The following is a 15,755-nucleotide window of genomic DNA, read 5'->3' on the forward strand; positions in this document are numbered from 1 at the left end:
TCCAAGCATGTAGATGGGAGTACACTCGACCTCCTAGCGGTTTGACAAGCTCCAACTTGGGCGAACTAGAGCTTCTTCACCAGTGGAAGGGAAAAGAGGAGAAAGAACTGTTTGATGAATGGTGTTGGCTCAGCCTTTTCCACTGCTCCTGTACTGAATAAGTAGTGGGCTTTTTTTCAGCTGCAGGGACTGTATTACTAGCTTTGCTAGAAATGACAGCCATATACAAAGACTCAACATTTCGGAAACTGCTTATAATCTTATGTGGGGAGGGAGCCCACTGCCACTCATCCCAGCACAGTTTACCCCATTGCATTCTCGTTACATGCAGTATGCTTAATTCAAAGTTGCTGAAGTTTTATTTTTAGCAAAGGTGGTGCAGGCAGTGCTGTTATATCTAGACACATGTGTAGGAGGCTGGCTTAGTATATGGTGCACACTTATTTAGGCGAAGCACCTTGTACTAATCCAGACAACCCTAATGGTGATTTTTTAAAGTGTGCAAATATACCCAGTTAAAGTGATAACCGCCAAGGGAAGATCATAAACAGAGGCCATGTCTATAGCACCGATAAGCAAGAAAGTCAGCTCTTTCAAATATCTGCCTCTGATAAAACCTTTTTGGTCCTCCTGAACTAACTGTTGAATAACACCACTCAGCCTCCCTGCAATAATTTTAGTAAAAAACTTGTAATCGGTGTTTAATAAGGAAATAGGCCTATATGATTCAACATTCTTTGGTGATTTCCCAGGGTTAAGTAATAACGTTATGTTTGCCTCATTCCAAGAGGGGGGCAAGGAGCGTCACCCAAGAAGATCTCATCAAACAGCGGACATATAATCGACGCTAAAATTCCAAGCAAAGGTTTATACACTTCAGCAGGAAGTCCATCTGGCCCAGGTGCCTTACCTCTTTCCCCCCCTCACAACCTCCCCAACCTCCATCTCCGTGATCTCTTGATTCAAAACCTCCCTCAGCTCATCTGATAAAGGATTCATAAGTTCCACCCATCTCTGAACAGCCTGATCTTCAACCATCATATCTTCCTGATAGACCTTTCCAAAATAAGTATAAAAAGCTGCAGCTATTCCTTTATCATCTGAGATCATCAGACCTGAATCCTCATTCTTTACTTCTTTAATCAGATTTCGAACTTGGTCGGTTTTTGTCTTCCACGCTAACAACTTACTGCATCCCTCGCCATACTCAAAACGAACAAGCTGGCTAGTATGCCACTTTTCCTTAACTCTCTCTCTCAAAACTCCTACTAGATCAGCTTTCAAGTCCGTGAGATCTTGAAGGACCTTTTCATTAGGCCCCCTACTACTCAGTTTTACCAGGCCCACCTCCAATTTACGAATGTTTTCCTCCAAATCTGCAACCCTGCCATAATAGAGTCTCCTTTTCCTAGCTGCCAAAGTCCCCAGTTTCCCTCGCACAAATGCCTAATATGCATCCCACACAATCTCTATCCTTGCAGATCCCAAATTCATTAAAAAAAAAACCTTGGTCTCCTCCTTCAAAACCTCTACCGCTTCCTGATCAGAGAGTATCGTACGATCTAACCTCCAGATTGAAGCTGAAGCGCTGTCCCCCATTACCAACCGAAGAGATACGGCTGAGAGGTCCGAGATATGTACTCCCACATGTCCCACCTGAGTGACTAAATCCACCAACCTTTGATCCACCAAATAATAATCAATCCGAGATTTATCAATCAATCAATCAATCAATCAGAGCATTTATATAGCGCAGTACTCACCCGGAGGGTCTCAAGGCGCTGGGGGGAGGGGGTCCGCTACTGCTCGAACAGCCAGGTCTTGAGCTGCTTCCTGAAGGCGAGGTGGTCCTGGGTCAGGCGGAGGTGGGTCGGAAGGGAGTTCCAAGTCTTGGCGGCCAGGTAGGAGAAGGACCTTCCTCCTGTGGTGGCTCTTCGGATGCGGGGGACGGCGGCGAGGGCGTGGCAGGTCGAACGCAGCTGGCGTTTGGGAGCGTAGAAGTTGAGGCGGCTGTTGAGGTATCCTGGTCCTCGGTTGTGTAGGGCTTTGTGTGCATGGGTGAGGAACCGGAAGGTGATTCTCTTGTTGACCGGGAGCCAGTGCAGGTCTCTCAGGTGTCCGGAGATGTGGCTGCGGCGGGGGATGTCCAGGATGAGTCGTGCTGAGGTGTTCTGGATCCGCTGGAGTCTTTTCTGGAGTTTGGCGGTGGTTCCAGCGTAGAGGGAGTTGCCGTAGTCCAGACGGCTGGTGACGAGGGCCTGGGTGACCGTCTTTCTGGTCTCGGTGGGGATCCATCGGAAGATCTTTCGAAGCATGCGCAGGATGTTGAAGCATGACTAGGAGACGGCGTTGATTTGTCTGGTCATGGAGAGGGAGGAGTCCAGGATGAAGCCCAGGTTGCGTGCGTGGTCTGTTGGTTTGGGTGCGCTGCCCAGGGCGGGGGGCCACCAGGAGTCGTCCCAGGCGGAGGGTGAGGATCCCAGGATGAGGACTTCCGTCTTGTCTGAGTTCAGTTTCAGGCGGCTGTTCGACATCCATTTGGCTACGTCTGTCATCCCTTCGTGTAGGTTGGCTCTGGCGGTGGCGGGGTCGTTGGTGAGGGAGAGGATCAGCTGGGTGTCGTCGGCGTAGGAGATGATGTTCAGGTTGTGCTGGCGTGCGATGTCTGCGAAGGGGCTCATGTAGACGTTGAAGAGTGTTGGGCTGAGCGAGGAGCCTTGAGGAACGCCGCAGATGACTTCGGTGGCTTCCGATCTGAACGGGGGGAGGCGGACTCTCTGTGTCCTTCCGGCGAGGAAGGAGGTGATCCACTCCAGTGCCTTCTCCTGGATTCCGACGTTGCTGAGGCGCTGTACTAGGGTACGGTGGCAGACAGTGTCGAAGGCCGCGGAGAGGTCCAGGAGGATGAGGGCCGCTGTTTCTCCGTTGTCGAGCAGGGCTCGGATGTCATCGGTGGCTGCGATCAGGGCGGTCTCGGTGCTGTGGTTGGCCCGGAAGCCAGACTGCGAGTGGTCGAGGGAGCCGTTCGTCTCGAGGAAGGCGGCCAGTTGCTTGTTGACGGTCTTCTCGATGACTTTGGCCGGAAACGGGAGCAGCGAGATGGGGCGGTAGTTCTTGAGGTCGGTTGGGTCTGCTGATGGTTTCTTGAGTAGAGCGCTGAGTTCGGCGTGCTTCCAGCTCTCCGGGAAGGTGGCGATGTCGAAGGAGGTGTTGATGATGTCCCGCAGGTGGGGTGCGATGACAGCGTCGGCCTTGTTGAAGACGTGATGAGGGCAGGGGTCTGTCAGAGATCCGGAGTGGATGGAGTTCATCGTGCGGATGGTGTCTTCGGTGCTGATCGGGGTCCAGGCGCGGATGGTGGTGGTGGGGGGCGGTGGTTCGGTCGTGGCGTGCGTAGGTTGAGTGCTGAAGCTGTTGTGTATGTCCGCGATCTTGTTGTGGAAGTAGGAGGCAAGGGAGTTGCAGAGGTCTTGCGAAGGGGTGATGTTGTTGTTTCCGGCTTTGGGGTTGGAGAGCTCTTTCACGATGTTGAAGAGTTCCTTGCTGTTGTGTGCGTTGTTGTCCAGTCGTTCCGAGGTTGGCGAGGTTGTCCAGCAGGGTGGTGGTGTTGCGGTCGTTGTTGTTCTCCAGGTGGAAGTTGAGGTCCCCGAGGAGGATGTAGTCGGCGGAGGGGAGTGCGTGCGGGCTGACTAAGTCGGCTATGTCCTCGCTGAATTGTGTGCGTGGTCCCAGGGGTCTGTAGATGAGGGTGCCTCTGAGGGTGGTCTTGGGGTTGACGTGGATCTGGAAGTGCAGGTGTTCGGCGGGTGCGAGGGTGTCGTCGGTGTTGGTCGAGATGCGGATGGTGTTCCTGTGAATGATGGCGATGCCTCCTCCTGTCTGGTTGGCGCGGTCCCTCCGGGTGATCTTGTAGCCCTCTGGGATGGCGATGGCGATGTCGGGCGCGGAAGAGGCGTTCATCCAGGTTTCCCTGAGGAAGGCGACGTCAGGGTCTGTGGTGTCGAGCAGGTTCCAGAGCTCGACGGCGTGTCTGTGGACGGAGCAGGTGTTGAGCAGGATGCACTTCAGGTGGGTGCTGCTGGAGTTAGGCTTGGTGGGAGCTGGTGTGGCGTGGGTCCGGTTGCAGGTGAACTTGCAGGAGTGACAGCTGAAGGGTCCGTGGGTGCGTCTCGGTGTGGCTCGGTAGCAAACCGGGGTTCGGCCGGTGTTGAGTGCGTTGAGTTCGGTGGCGTCGTAGGTCCGTCTGGTCGGCTTCCGGCGGTGGGGGCCAGGTGTCATGGCACTGGGCGCGGTCCAGGCGCAGACGGGCTTACCTTTGGCGCACCTTCGGCGCTCATTCGGTGCTCCCGCTGCGCGCGTCCGCTGATGATTGTATTTTTTATTATAAAACGTAAATCCTAACTGTTGTCTAAACCTGGATCTCCAAACATCACATAAGCCCAGCTGGGACATCATCAATCTGACTCTATTCGACATTCTAGAATTAACAACTGCTATACTCCTCTCAGAACGGTCTAATTTATGATCTAATACTGTATTAAAATCACCTGCCCTGAAAAGTTCAATAGCTCACTAGCCAACTCGTCTAAAGGTCCTATGTCATCCTGGTTTGGACCATAATAGCCCACCACAATAAGCACTTGTCCATGTAACTTTAACTTAACAATCAATCACCTCCCTCCTACACTGGCTGCCTTTCCTTCCACGGAAATAGTTAAACCTTGCTTAATAAGGACTGCAACTCCCTTAGTCACAGCTGTCTGTGAAGTATAAAATGCATGAGCCAACCACCGCTGAGAAGAGAACAACTTCTCACTCTCATCTCGTCAGATGGGTCTCCTGTAAAATAAATATATGAGCCAAGGAATCTTTCAAATACTTCAAAATCAAGTCCCTTCTTCTTTTCACACGCATACCATTCACATTCCACGACAAAAATCTCAACTCATTTAAACTACCCCCACTCATCCCAAACATAAATAAACATTCTTACGCATCCACTAATCCATTGGCAGCAAAAAAAGCTTCTGAGGATTTTTATGTATTCTCCCTTTATCCCTACCACCCCTACCCAAAAACACCCTAGAACCCACCCTCTTACCCCGGAAAACCCGTTCCAAATACCCATGGCTACTAAGCCCTATGGGTGCCCTTTGACAGGTGGTGAAAATAGCAAACATTACATCTTTAATAAGAACTATGACGTATGTACATACCTGGAGTCATTAAGAAACAAAACATAGCATAAACAAACTGACAACCATCTACCAATCAAACTGTAACTTCTAACTCAAATATCACCAGGCTGACACTGTTCCAAAAACGTATCAACCTCATCAACAAAACGGAAGGAGTGCATTTTGTTGTTCCACATCACCTTCAAAAGTGCTGGAAACTTCAATTGGACTGACACTCCTAATTTCCTTAATGGCTCAATCCTTTTACCAAGCTCCCACTGTCTATTAGCAGTTACAGATGATAAATCCGATCTTATCTCAATCTTAGCAGCCTCCAATTCAATTGTTTTCTTCTTGAGAGCAGCTGCTAAAATCTTTTCTTTTAAAGTACAAGTCATGAAATTAATCAAGATTCTCCTAGGTTTAGCACGGTTCGGGTTCAACCTGAAGGGATCACAAAGTATTCTCTGGATATCCCTGGAGATCTCCTCCTCTGTTTCCTCCAACTGCAACTCACTCTTCAATAACTGGACTACATATGTTCTAATATCCGATCCTTCTCTATCCTCCGGGAGTTTTAACATTTTCAGGTTGTTTCTTCTTTGCATATTCTCCAACCTTTCTACCCTTTCCTCATGCTCCCTTTCCTTAACCTTGAATACTTCTAGCTCTTTCCGATTTGCCATAACCTCCTCTCTTAGGTCTTTAACCTCGACTTCTAATGACATCGTTCGACTACTTAAGTCATCCATCTTTCTCTCGAATAGCCCGCACGCTGCCCTAATGCTTTCCTGATTTGACTCCGACACCTTAAATCTCTTATGCATCTCAAGATTAAAATTTTTAAGCAACGTAATAACAGAGAGATCACTGCACTTCTGCTCTACCTCCCTCTGCTGCTCCAACTTGTTCAACTGCTCTCCCTCCATCTCTAGTGAGGGCGCACCACACGCAGAAACCTGTTGTGGTACATTTAAATTTAAATTAACCTCATCCTGGACCTGGACTACACCCTCACCGTCACCCATATCTAAGACAGGAGCTGGAAACGATTGGGACTTAAATGTTAGGACCAATCCACCAGATCTAATTTAGACACCTCTCCCAAACACTCCCCACTGGCCAAACTACTCTGCCCACTTAGATACTCACGTCCGACTTTGGGGGATATCGCATGCCCAATTAACTTTGTTGGAGATTTCCGGTTCAATATCAAAGTCTTTGGCAGGACCTTAAAAAATGAGCTAAGTGATGGAGTAACCTTAACCATAGGCTCCGAAGAGCCTACCCCACCACTTTCTTGCAGGTTTTCTTATTCTTAATTAGCCTACCCTTAGCCTTAACCTGTATGACCTCTTTGTTGTTAGAGACAGGAGAAACAGGAGACCCCCCCGATTGAACAGCAGCTACCGCGCCCCCCTTCCTGCACTCCTTAATGCGTACCTGGAGATACTGCCCGAGCCTCCCCCTGCTTCTACAACAGCCTCTACTACTCCCCCTAGGTTACCAAGCTCCACAGAACCCCCCCCGCACACTTTACTACAGGAGTTTAACGCCCTGGGGCCGCCGGAACCATTTGATTTTTATGCAATCATGAATCTCCTGGGGCTTGTATGACCGTTGCTGAGCACAGTACAAGACAAAAGTACCTTCTGGGTTTTTGTTGCAGAAAACCGTTCCTCTATAAAACTCCCGCCGCTTCTGTCCGCTTGGTTTCCTCTCCCCCGTCCTCCCCCTCGAAAAAGGATTCTGGCTGCAGCTCGTCGACCCTTGCCGATCTCCGATGCCGCTCTCTCCCTGCTGGCTCCACCTCTCCAAATGCCTCGCGTCTCGCCAGACTCGATACGGCTCCCGCAGTTGACCCAGCCATACACCTCCTTCACTCGGTGATTTACTTACCACTAGCGCATTGCTATTCTCTCCCGAAAAAGCAGCCACGAAGACTACCGCATCCTTCAAACCCCTCCCGTGTCTCACCAGACCCCTTGCAGTACGTCAAAAAGCACTAGACCCCACCCTTGCTTGACCGACACCCGCAGCCACAACTAGCCGGCCGCCATGTTTTCCCCCTCCGTTCTTCTTGCTATCAAGCAGCCCTTATTCTACGCGCCAACGGTTCTATGTAAAGATCGAACAGAAGTGGTGACAGCGGCCACTCTTGCCTGGTGCCCTGCAGGATTGAAACTGGCTGGGTCAGGGTCCCGTTCACTAACACTCTTGCTGTAGGGGCCTGATATAGCACTAATAGAAATTTACTAAAATTCGATCCCAGGTTCCAATGCTTAATTAAAGTGAGTTAACAGGGTATATTTGCACACTTCTATTCAATCTATACATAGAACCGTTGGCGTGTAGAATAAGGGCTGCTGAGAATATTGCCCCTTTTAAGTTTGCAGACTGGTCTAGGAAAATTGGATTATATGCAGATGATATAATTATCTACACTCCTAATTTACTGCAATCAATGAGTAGTCTCCTAGACTTAGCTAAAGAATTTGCGGCTGTCTCAGGTTATGACATCAACAAAGAAAAAACAGAAGTTATGACCTGGAATATAAATACGGAGGGTATTTCTTGTAAAAATGAGATGAGGTATCTTGGAGTTAGGATAACTCATAATATCGCAGATCTCACTAAAGTGAATTTTACTAGGCTTAAAAAAGGGGTAAGCGCTAGTTTACGAGGATGGTCGCACTTACCGTTAACTCTGTATGGTCAGGTAAACCTGGTTAAAATGATGATTTTGCCGAGGTTAACTTTTTTATTTGAATCAATACCTTTGATTTTTAAGAAGGACTGGTTTGTAGGTTTACAGAGTGAGATCAGTTCTTTTCTGTGGTCATCAAAAGGGACGCGTCTTTCTTGGAAGAAGCTGAGGAGAAGATTGGCAAAAGGTGGTTTAGCGGTCCCAGACCTGCAACTTTATTCATGGGCTTTTTTGTTGAAAAACTGCAGAATGCTGATGGATAGTCCGACTAATTCTGTTATTGGGAAAATGTTTCAAGCAATGCTGAAGAAGCAAAATTATAATCAAAATGGTTTCATGTACAAATTTCCTGATCCAATTTTTTTTTAAAGGTTAGATTAAAGCTGTAAAGAGACTTGGCAGAGACTTGGTTTAGAATCAGGAGGGCTTTAAAAATTCCATATTATAGTCAGATGGCTTTGATTTGGAATGCGCCGGGATATCCACTATGTTCCAGGGACTTGTTGGCTCACCCACTAAAGGAGGAGGGTCTTCTGAGATGGAAGGAATTATTTCCAGATGGAAAGCCAATTTCTTGGAGGCATTGTGAGGAGGAGTGGGGTCAAAGTTTCTCCAGATTCAAAGTTGGGCGGCGGCATTGGGTGACCAAATTGGATCTTATAATGAGCTGGAAGAGAAGCTTTTTTCTAATACCGTATTTATGAAAAAAATAGCCTTATGGTACTGGCTGATTTTAGAAATGGAGGATGGCCCCTTCAAGTTACCGGAGAACCTGGTGGGGAGAATGCTTGCCGGAGATCGCTACGGAAGACTAATGGCAAGTAACAATGTCTATGCTCTATAAAATTGTAAAGCCTGCGAATCTAAGAAGAAATCAATTTTTTACAATGCATAGGGTGTATTGGTCACTGCAAAGACTCTCCAAATTTGGCTCTGGTGGCGTGGTGGTGTGTCCCAAGTGCAAAAGCCCAAATGAAGATGATCTGCACATGTTTCTGCTTTGCCTGAAGATTCAGGCTTTCTGGGAGGCTGTGAGTAGCTGTTTTTTGAGTGCCCTAGGGATGCAGATCAAGGTAAGCCTGACGATAATGCAAAGCTTATTTTTAATGCTACACTCTTGGCACGAAGAGAGATATGTAAATTATGGGTTTCATCGGTCTCGCGACAGAATTTGATTGGTTACGGGCTATGAAATTTATCGCAAAATTGGATATTTCAGATCAGACAAAGAAGAGATATACATTTTGGACTCCTTTTTTTGGCATGTTTTGGGTGAGGATAGGGTGATATGGTGTTATAGGTGGTATAAGTCCTATGATTAAGCCTTGTCTGCCTTGGCTGGAGAATCTCTTTTAGACTACAGGGAAGAATTGGGGGAATGGTTGACTGCGCTGTGGAGAGAGGCTCCCCGTCCTTTCCATCAATGGGTTTACCCAGAGGGGAACCTCTTTTCTAGAAAGCGTTTGGTCTCCCCCTTCTTTAAATCCAGTAAATGAGGTTGGAAAAGCTCATGGTGGTTTCGTTGAGTTTTGGGCAGTGAAAAGGCAAATGAGGACAAAAAAAGAACAAACCAAACGAACCCTTATGGTGATTTTAGTGGTCTTAGACAACCTTAGTGAGCTCTCTAAGGTGTAACTGTGGAGAGCAGCCTTCAGGCGTATCTTGAAGAAGTGTTAAGCAGCTTGTTGCACCAGATCTAATCATGTAGTGTAGGTTAAATCCAGAAGAATCACATAGTGTATATATAAAAATAGTTCGATTTATTACACAACACTCACTAATGCATGATTCCTACCAAGAGATATAAACACAAATACACAAGAATACTTCAATTGTAACAGGTAAGTAAGCACAAAATACAGTGGTCTCCAGGGGGAGACCAAACCATATATTAAGAAAGTGGAATACGAACTGCAACCAAAGTCGGGACTTGGACCAGGAGACTGGGGACACATGGAACAACCTAAGGTAAGTACCCAGGAACCCCACGGAGGCTGTGTGCAGAGTGGAAACCCAGCCGCGTGTCCAATGAAAGTCGTGGTTGCAGTTTTAAGGAAGAAGGACCCTTTCCAGTGGATCATGAAGAAACTCCATGGAAGACAGAAGGTTGGAGAGTCACCCTACCCGTGGATACCCCAGAAACCAGGATACCTACATCAGGGAAGCCGGTTGCTTAGGTGAGAAGTGACATCCGAAACAACCTTAGACCACAATGGAGGGCTTCAGTAAAGATCCCACTGTGGAAGAATGTGCAAGAGTCCAGTGGAATCCAAGAGGGGATTCTTAAAGAGGAGAACCTGTAAGCAGAGGGGACAGTGTCTATGCCACTCGGAGGTGACTAGGAGGTACGGAAGAACAACGCCCACTGATGACGGACGGTTCAAAGGAGTTGACTATGACATTGTCGCTGCAGCTGTGAGTACCAGGCGACACCGAGGAAGACCAGGAGCCGTGCACGAGCTGTCCCACATCGGAAGTTGAGAACCAGGGGTCGGTGTCCGGCGGGAGCAGCAACAAGCCTTGGCATCTACAAGAGGCGTGGAAAGTGAAGAAGAAACAATGTCGGGACCAGCAAGGTCCAACGGACTCACCACCAGCAGGGTAGTCAGAGCAGGCCCCAAGCAAGCAGGGGAGCCCACTGAAGCAAGACCCACAGGCAGAAGGCACATGAGTCACAGAGGACCTCGAACAGGAAGGCCCTCGGCGCAGTGGATGCAGTGAATACGCTGTACTTGGCAGGAAGAGATGCTGGAGGCTGAAGCTTTTTGTAGCCCGAAGATCTCTGGAGTACAGAGCCAACAAGCCTTGGCAATGGCAGGTTGACATTGTGCAAAGGGGTTCAGCCCCAACGGTTCAGACAAGAGATACTGGCCTCAAACGTGACTCCTTCACTACAAGAGAGATTATTTCGGTTTCCTTGATGTCCAAAGGTCTGTTGACTATCCTGGAAGAAGCACATGTGACAAAGAAGACTTGCATAACAGCAAGATCAGGAGCAGCAGGAGCCTTCCATGATGCAGTCTCGGTTGCAGGTGAGGTCCAAGTGTCCAGACTGGTTTCAGGCTTGAGTCTTGTCCCATGATGAACCTGAGGACCCCACTCACAGATAAGCACTTAAATACACTAGAAAAGGGGATAGGATGACTCGCTGGTCCCTCCCAGAGGAGGGTCTGGACAGAGAGGAGGATAGATAGTTCCATGTCCTTTCTCCAGTTTTGCACCAGAGCAGGAGCCAAGGACTCCCTAAATTGGTTCAACTCAAGGAGGGCAGCAAATGTGTCCTTCAAAGCAGTCTGGTGGCGCTGGCAAGCGTCCCACCCCAGCCCAATACATCAAGTCCTGTTTGGGAGGTGGTCACACCTCCCTGCAACAGGAAACCTATTGTTTCTTGGCTCAGCAGCAAAAGAGCAGAATCGTGGCTGTTGTCGACAGCAGCACTAGCTTGCTGTCAGACCCTAAAAGGCTGTAACCAGGAGTACATGCGGTACCCTAATGGAGCCCACAAGTACATGGGATCATACTTCCAACACTGGAATCAGTGTTGGGGAGAGATTCCAACATGATTGATACCAAACATGACTGGATTCGGTGCAGCCACTATATAGTTAGACATCTCGTAATGACTGATGTCCACTATATGTATTATAAAGGGCTCACCGCAATTACAAAGCCTGAAGAATCGACTCTGGGGTTTGTAGGCGTGTCCTGCTCATACAGGGGCACCCTCACACTGATAACCAAGCACCCTGCCTTCAGGACTGAAAGACCTGGCAGAGGGGTGACTTATAGGTTTTAAGTGTGGTGATCTCAGATATAAGGAAACTTATACCTGTCGTGAGAAGTGCAAGCAACACCACACACAGGCTGCAAGGGCAGACCTGTAGTCACTGTTTGAGTGTTCTCTCGTGGGTGGCACAATACATGCTGCAGTCCATGGGAGACCCCTGGTGTACCTATGGCCTGTGTACCTCAGTACCATATACTAGGGACTTACAAGTGTACATCAGTAGCCAATTGTGGAGGTACAGAAGTATTACCAAAGTTAATTTTAGGCGGATAGCACAGTGACTGGGGTCCTGATTAGCAAGATCCTAGTCAGACTAGTAACAAAAACACAAAAAAAACATACTGACATCAGCAAAAAGTGGGGGTAACCATGAAGGCAGATCCTACTTTCCTACAGGTGGTTTGGGCCCGGTCGTCGTTCCTGACCTTTTTCAGAACCTAGGCAGAAGAGGTAGTGGTGGGGAGGCATACCGGAGTCATGAGCTACACTCTAAACAGAAGGTGTCTCCAAGTGAGAGCTGCTTTGGAAACTCCAGCATACAGTAGCCCTCACAATGTATGTTCTCAATGGTAGTAAAAAGAGCCAGCCAGGACTATCCCCATTCATGGAAGAATACCTGTGCCACCTCCAGGTGCAACTGCCATTCGTGATCTGCTAGACGACTTCAGCTGAGCTTGTCCACCCTGATGTTTAAAGATCCCGCCAGGTGGTTCACTACCAGAAAAATCCCAGGATGGTCCAGCCACTTCCAGAGACACAAGGTCTCCTGGTACAGGACCCAGGACGCCACTGCACCCTGCATGTTACAGTACCACATAGCAGTGTTGTTTTCCATGAGCACTTGCACCAGTCTTTCTTTGATGATGAACAGAGGACCTTCAACACCAAGTGAACCACCCTCAATGCCAACAAGTGGAGTTAGTCTCTGCCGAAGATCAGAAGTCCCTGATCTCCACCTTTCCCCAGATGACTTCTCCAACCCAGTAGTGATTCTTCCATTACTGCCCGATCCTTTTGTGGTAAGGAGCAGGGCCTGCCACTGACCCAATCACGATCCAGTGGCCACTACTGCAGATCTCCGAAAGGCTCATGTGAGCATCTTGAAATTGTTCTTCCGCAGGAAGGTGCTGAGAGTGTCAAGATCTAAAATAGGAAAGGCAATGGAATATACTTTGCTGGTGGATGCCTGTATCACCAAACGCTCTGGTGTCAGATGCTGTGAAAGCAATCTGCCTATTAGGTGGCCTTGAACATGGTTTCACACAAGTACCCAAAAGGGGTTTTAATGACGGCCTCATTAAATGGCAGATGAGGCTCGGTATGGGCTGACCTGGCTGAAGTACCTCCGTTAAAACATTAGTTTTTATCTCTATAGTAATGAGCTGTACTCTGCTGGCCTCCGATTAATGAGTTTGAAGGAGTTGCTTTCCTCTATAGCTGGACCAGGTGAAAATACAAGACTGGTATATGGAGAACTATCCAGGCTACTGGCATCTTCCAATCCCATTTCATCAACGTATTGTGAGATATAATTACCCCCTTCCTTATGACTGTCACTGTCTGAGTCAGTGCTAAAAAGGCAGTGGAAAGTTTGCATCCTATCATGTGGTTGGGGTAAAGTTTCAGAATCTGAAGGATTGGCTGTTGGGGCTATGCTAATGGAAGCCGGATGTGGCAGAGAGCAAGACCAGGAGGCAAACTGATGCCATCTATGAGGTCCAAGAGTGGCGGGAAGGGGTTGATCACACATTCTACTTCTTATGCTGTATCTTGGACTTGCCAAACAACTTTGACCAAAGCAATGATCTGCAGTGGGAACAGGACCTTCCTTTCAGCTTCAACCAGTCACGTTGTGAAGTCTTCCTGTGTTTGGCAACCTTAAAGTTTGAGCTTGTGGTCCTAGATGGCATTGAGGTTCATCTGGGCGCCTGTTATCACAGGACCGGAAGTTGTGTTACGACCCCAGGCAGCAAAAACACACCCACAGACATCTGTTGGCAACAGCCACTATCAGGTATAAACCGATTGTCTCAGGAGGCAACATTTTCCCTTGCACACCGATAAAACTTTGATGATATTTTTGGTCCAAGGACCCAAGGCCAAGGAGAAACTCCAGATGAGTGTCTAGGGACACAAAAAGGAAGATGGGTTGCACTTATATGCGACCCTGCTTGTCACTTCTTTAGCGGAATGTCCAGCACAAAGCAAACTACCGACACACAGGAGTACTGCTCTAAAGTTTATGGATCAGTCTGAGACCCAGGGAACATTCACACGGTGAGGATTATGCAGCTAGTATTATTCATCAGAAATCAGAGCTGGCCCCTCCAATACTTTCTGTATAGTCAGATAAGTTAATTCATGAATGTAATTATTTATTTATGATTTAAACCCCTAACAACTAGCACTAATTGTGTTATCTAAATGGCAAAACATTGTGTAAGCAGTCACTACCTTTGCTACATTGTAATGTTACAACATTTAGTATGAACTGTGAAGAGTAGAGTAAAAAAAGAAATGCAGCATATTATGTTGTTATAATAGTTGAAAGTGCATATTAGTTTGTTAAATATAGGTATAAACCTACTTGTTGCAGTAGATGTCACACGTAGCGGTGGCACAGGGGGTTTAATTGCTGGAGGATCCGAAGAAGACCTTTGTCTACCTATATTTTCCATTCCTATAGTACTTGATTTCCATGTCGAATTTGTGGAAGCTGTCGTCTGAACACCACTTCCAATAACAGAGGGCTGAACTGAAACAGAAACACATACTGTTCCCCCTCTGTCAAAGTAATGCAAGGTAACAATACGTAGCTTATTTTATATATAGTGCTTGCTACTTCAGTTGTGTATTTTCAAAGCACTTTACATAACAGGTGTTAAATAAGCGGGAAGGATGGCTCAACGAGTTGAATGTTTGTCATGGAAATATGCAGTGTGTGGCAAGTCACGAGTCTGAATCCCAGTAAAGCCAACTTAGTCCAGCATCCTTGTGAAGTTTGGTAACTTGAGCATCATTAAAGTTAGTGATAGTAACACCTGTAAACTACAGTGCTTTGAAACTTCAGTGAATGAAAAAAAAAATCATTGTTAATATTACACAACTAATTCATACTCAATTTAATACCATTGGAAGGATATGATGCAGTTTTAAACATGCCTCGAACTGTACCTGTGCTCTGCAAGTGCTTAACTCTATAGGCAGTGGCGGCTGCCCCAGGACTGGGCTGGTGAGGCGGGGGAGGAATGGATTACAAAAATAATAATATAAAAAATGAACTTACCTTTCCTTCGGTGCCGCCCGTCTATCCTTGTTCTTGTCGAAGGCCTCCTGCGGAGGCTGGGCATTTTCACCATGGGGGTGTGCAACACAGCCTAATGGAGAACATGCCAAGTGCGCATGATGGTTTGGCCGGCCCAATAGGGCTGGCCAAACCATCATGCTCACTTAGAGTAGAGGAGTGCAAACCACTCCTCACTCTGCTTGGCATTACGGAGCCCAGCCCACCTCCACCTGGCTCCGCATAGAAAAATAAAATGATTATGTCATGCTATTATTCATTTGTGCACTGCTGAATTAGCAGTCGGGCGACGCTACTCTGCCTTAGAGGAGGAGCCGCCATTGTCTACAAGCGATTTTAAAGCTCTAGGGCAGCACACATTTTGCACTGGAAATCAAAAATGAAATCAAAAAGTGACATTTAGAATACATTTTATGCATACCCCCCCAGCAAGGGCCTGCACCATTAATTTGACCACCTTTGCCCCACCATCGGATGTTGCATTCATGCACTAGAGAATAAATTAAAATGTATTGTAAATAATGTCGTGGACAGGCCATATTGTACTGGTTCTTCTCATAAACCAGCATCCTCTTGAAACAAGGAATGCAACTCTAAAGCGTGTGATTTTTACCCCCTTTTTCTCCAGCACGAGCACTTCCTTCCCCTCTTTCTCTCAAGCAACCTCTTATTACATCTGTGTGGTATTGTCTTTACCATTGTATTTATGTTGGCAATCAACTTTGAGAATATACAACAAATGAATTAATTCAACTTAAAAATTGTGGGTGTAGTTTGTAT

At 47.4% G+C, this 15,755-nt stretch overlaps 1 protein-coding gene across 4 annotated transcripts in view; it reads right to left on the reverse strand.

The window, feature by feature from the left end:
- Nucleotides 1–15,755, reverse strand: part of ASAP2 (ArfGAP with SH3 domain, ankyrin repeat and PH domain 2) — a 1,060,322-nt gene that overhangs the window by 123,473 nt on the left and 921,094 nt on the right. For 2 of the 4 annotated variants that reach the window (XM_078647829.1, XM_078647828.1), the window contains exon 23: nucleotides 14,259–14,426. The exons of the other annotated variants lie outside the window; for them this stretch is intronic. In XM_078647829.1, coding sequence (XP_078503955.1) covers nucleotides 14,259–14,426 — 168 coding nt within the window. The remainder of the gene's footprint in view (nucleotides 1–14,258; nucleotides 14,427–15,755) is intronic. 4 annotated transcript variants of the gene reach the window in all.

This window comes from Lissotriton helveticus, chromosome 6 (assembly GCF_964261635.1).
Source record: "Lissotriton helveticus chromosome 6, aLisHel1.1, whole genome shotgun sequence".
NCBI lineage: Eukaryota > Metazoa > Chordata > Amphibia > Caudata > Salamandridae > Lissotriton > Lissotriton helveticus.